At 36.1% G+C, this 2,842-nt stretch overlaps 1 protein-coding gene across 1 annotated transcript; it reads left to right on the top strand.

Annotated features, from left to right (window-relative positions):
* The first annotated feature begins 1,168 nt into the window (after nucleotides 1-1,168).
* Nucleotides 1,169-1,630, top strand: LOC100634441 (uncharacterized). Its single transcript, XM_011405966.1, has one exon. The coding sequence runs from the start codon at nucleotides 1,169-1,171 to the stop codon at nucleotides 1,628-1,630; it is 462 nt and encodes a 153-aa protein (XP_011404268.1).
* Nucleotides 1,631-2,842: the final 1,212 nt, after the last annotated feature.

Raw genomic sequence — 2,842 nt, 5'->3', positions numbered from 1 at the left:
TTATTCATTATTCAGTAACAAAATCTATTTGATACAAAGTTAACTTTAACAGTCATTCAAAATGTAGCTGGAGATAATGTTTTATGAATGCAGTAAGAGATAATAGGATCTTTATAGAATAAAGGAGCGAAAAGTAAACAGACAGAAGATTCAAATAAAAGAGAGAAACTAACATCCACGATATACGACTCTTGTGGCCTTCAGGGAAGAAGTGAAATCTGTGGAGTACTGTGTATAAATATTTCGATCATTACTAATTAATCACTTATTATTCATTGTAATTATTATTATCATTATTACTCATTGGCATTGTGAAGCTGCACATGTGCAGTCCTCCATTATTGATTTTGTGATTATTGCTCCATTATATGCTGCTACATTATATGCTGGTCATCAGCAGAGTTCAGTACTACTGCAGACTGCTGTAGGTACAGTAAGAAATATTTGTGGAACCGGACAAGGGATTTCTGCACGCATAATACTAGACTTAGGCAGTCAGAGATCTTACATAACACAGCAGTTAGCTGAAGCACTGAGGCTAAGGCTCTCAGGTACTAGGCCTGTGACTATAGTTACATTTGGTTCAAGTCAAGCACATCACCACAATTTCGACATTGTAAAGGTAAGACTTGTAGCTTTAGATGGCTCAATGATTGAATTAAAGATGCTGGTGGTTCCGTTGATATGCGAGCAAATTCACAGGTCTTTAGCAAAGGAATTTGTTGCTTCATATCCTCACTTAGCAAAGCTTGAGTTTGCTGACACATTAGAAGAGGTACAGTTTGAACCAGATATGTTAATTGGATCAAATTTTTATTGGAAGTTAATGACTGGTGAAGTGTTAAAAGGAAAGGAGGGACCAATGGCAGTAAATACAAGGATTGGTTGGGTATTATCTGGGCCCATAAAATGGGGTGGTCAGACAGATCACAGCTCAACACTGCTCACACACCCTCAAAGTAAGTATTGAAACAGGAACCAAGAAGCTAGAAGAGCATTGCAAAGGTTTTGGGAGTTAGAAGCCATTGGTATTTTAGACACAAATGATCATGTGTTCAATCAATTTGCTGAACATGCTACATTTAATGGAGACAGATATGAAGTTTCTCTACCATGGTGAGATACATTGATTTACATTCCTGATAATTATGATCTTTGTCTTAAACGAATGTGGTCACTGCTTAAGAGGTTGAGACAAGATACAGCCATTTTTAAGGCCTATGACAAAGTTATTCAGGATCAACTGAGCCATGGTATGGTAGAAATTGTACAGCATCCGAATGTAGTAATAGGCAATAGAGTACACTACCTACCCCATCATGCTGTGATAAGGAAAGACAAGGAAACTACAAAGCTAAGAGTAGTTTACGATGCATCCTCAAAGACAGTAGGACCATCACTCAATGAATGTCTTGTTGCAGGGCCTAAATTACAACAGCAGATATTTGACATCTTAGTTACATTCAGAACCTATCCAGTAGCATTTGCCGCAGACATAGAGAAGGCTTTCTTAAACATTGAGATAGCACCACAGGATCGAGACGTTTCACGATTACTTTGGATTGAAAATATTGAAGAAGATAATCCAAACTTAGTTGTTCTACGATTTCATGAGTCATGTTTGGATTAACTTCAAGTCCTTTCTTATTAAATGCTACTATAAGGAGACACCTGGAAAGGCATATTGAGGAGTATCCTGATTTAGTTCCCAAAGTAATTGAGGCTATCTATGTTAATGATGTGGTCTGTGGTGGAACCACAGAAAAAGAAGCTGAAAAACTTACGTCATTGCAAAAGAATTCCTACAACAAGCAGGATTTAATTTAAGAAAATTTATTTCCAACTGCACAGAGCTACAACAAAGGGTTTGTTTACAAGAGCAGGCAACAATATAGAAGGTGAATGAGGAATCTTACACTAAAACAAATGTAGGAAAAGCTATAGAACCACAGAATAGAAAGCATAAGGTATTAGGTTTGCTATGGGATACAGACAAGGATCGGCTTGTTTTTAGAATATGTACATTGGCAAAAGAAGCAAGAGAAGTATTCCCCACCAAAAGGCAAGTCATTTGTGTAGCCAGTAAGTCTTATGACCCACTTGGTCTTCTTAGTCCTACAACCATTAGATTTAAGGTCTTCTTTCAAAATCTATGCAAGAGTAAGCTTCAATGGGATGAGCCATTAATGGGGATATATTAAAGGAATGGCAACTTCTGGTATTGGGATTGTCACAAATTGAGGCCATTGGAATTTCTAGATGTTACTTTATTGGACCTGGAATTGAAACACAGTATTCCACACGATCCTCCATGAGACAGTTACTATTCATTACCTTTAGTATAATCAATAAACAAGGTCTAAAACAGTAAAAGTAGCTCATACTTTTTATCTAATTCTTTTATCATAGACAGTGTATTGGCCTGTAGTTAATCTAATTAAACTAATTCTTTTAACAAGACACTTGCCTGATAAAGCTATCAACTAAGTATCTCTTGCCGCAAACAAAGAGTATCAGACCTAAATCTATAATATAATTTGTATTTTCTTACATTTCTTTGTTGGTTTTTGAAATAGAGCTGGGCATGAAGCAATCCTCAATATCCAATACTGTATTGATATTACAGCAATGCCAGGTGTTGTCAGTTATTTGAAGTTTGCCATGTGGCTCCTGTCAGCAAACCCAATCTTTCTCATTATTTCTCAATGGTTGAGGAAGTGGAATTCAATCAGGTGAAATAGGTTGGGCCTATTTATATACATGTAACAAAATTTCTCTTATCAATATTGTTTTAGTGTAACTGTATGTATATATAATTATGATGTTGTTGTTATACCTACTA

The sequence above is a fragment of the Amphimedon queenslandica genome, unplaced genomic scaffold (genome assembly GCF_000090795.2).
Source record: "Amphimedon queenslandica unplaced genomic scaffold, v1.1 AMPQUscaffold_13377, whole genome shotgun sequence".
Classification (NCBI taxonomy): Eukaryota; Metazoa; Porifera; class Demospongiae; order Haplosclerida; family Niphatidae; genus Amphimedon; species Amphimedon queenslandica.
Note: the sequence above shows the minus strand (reverse complement) of the source record. Positions and strands in the feature narration are given on the sequence as shown.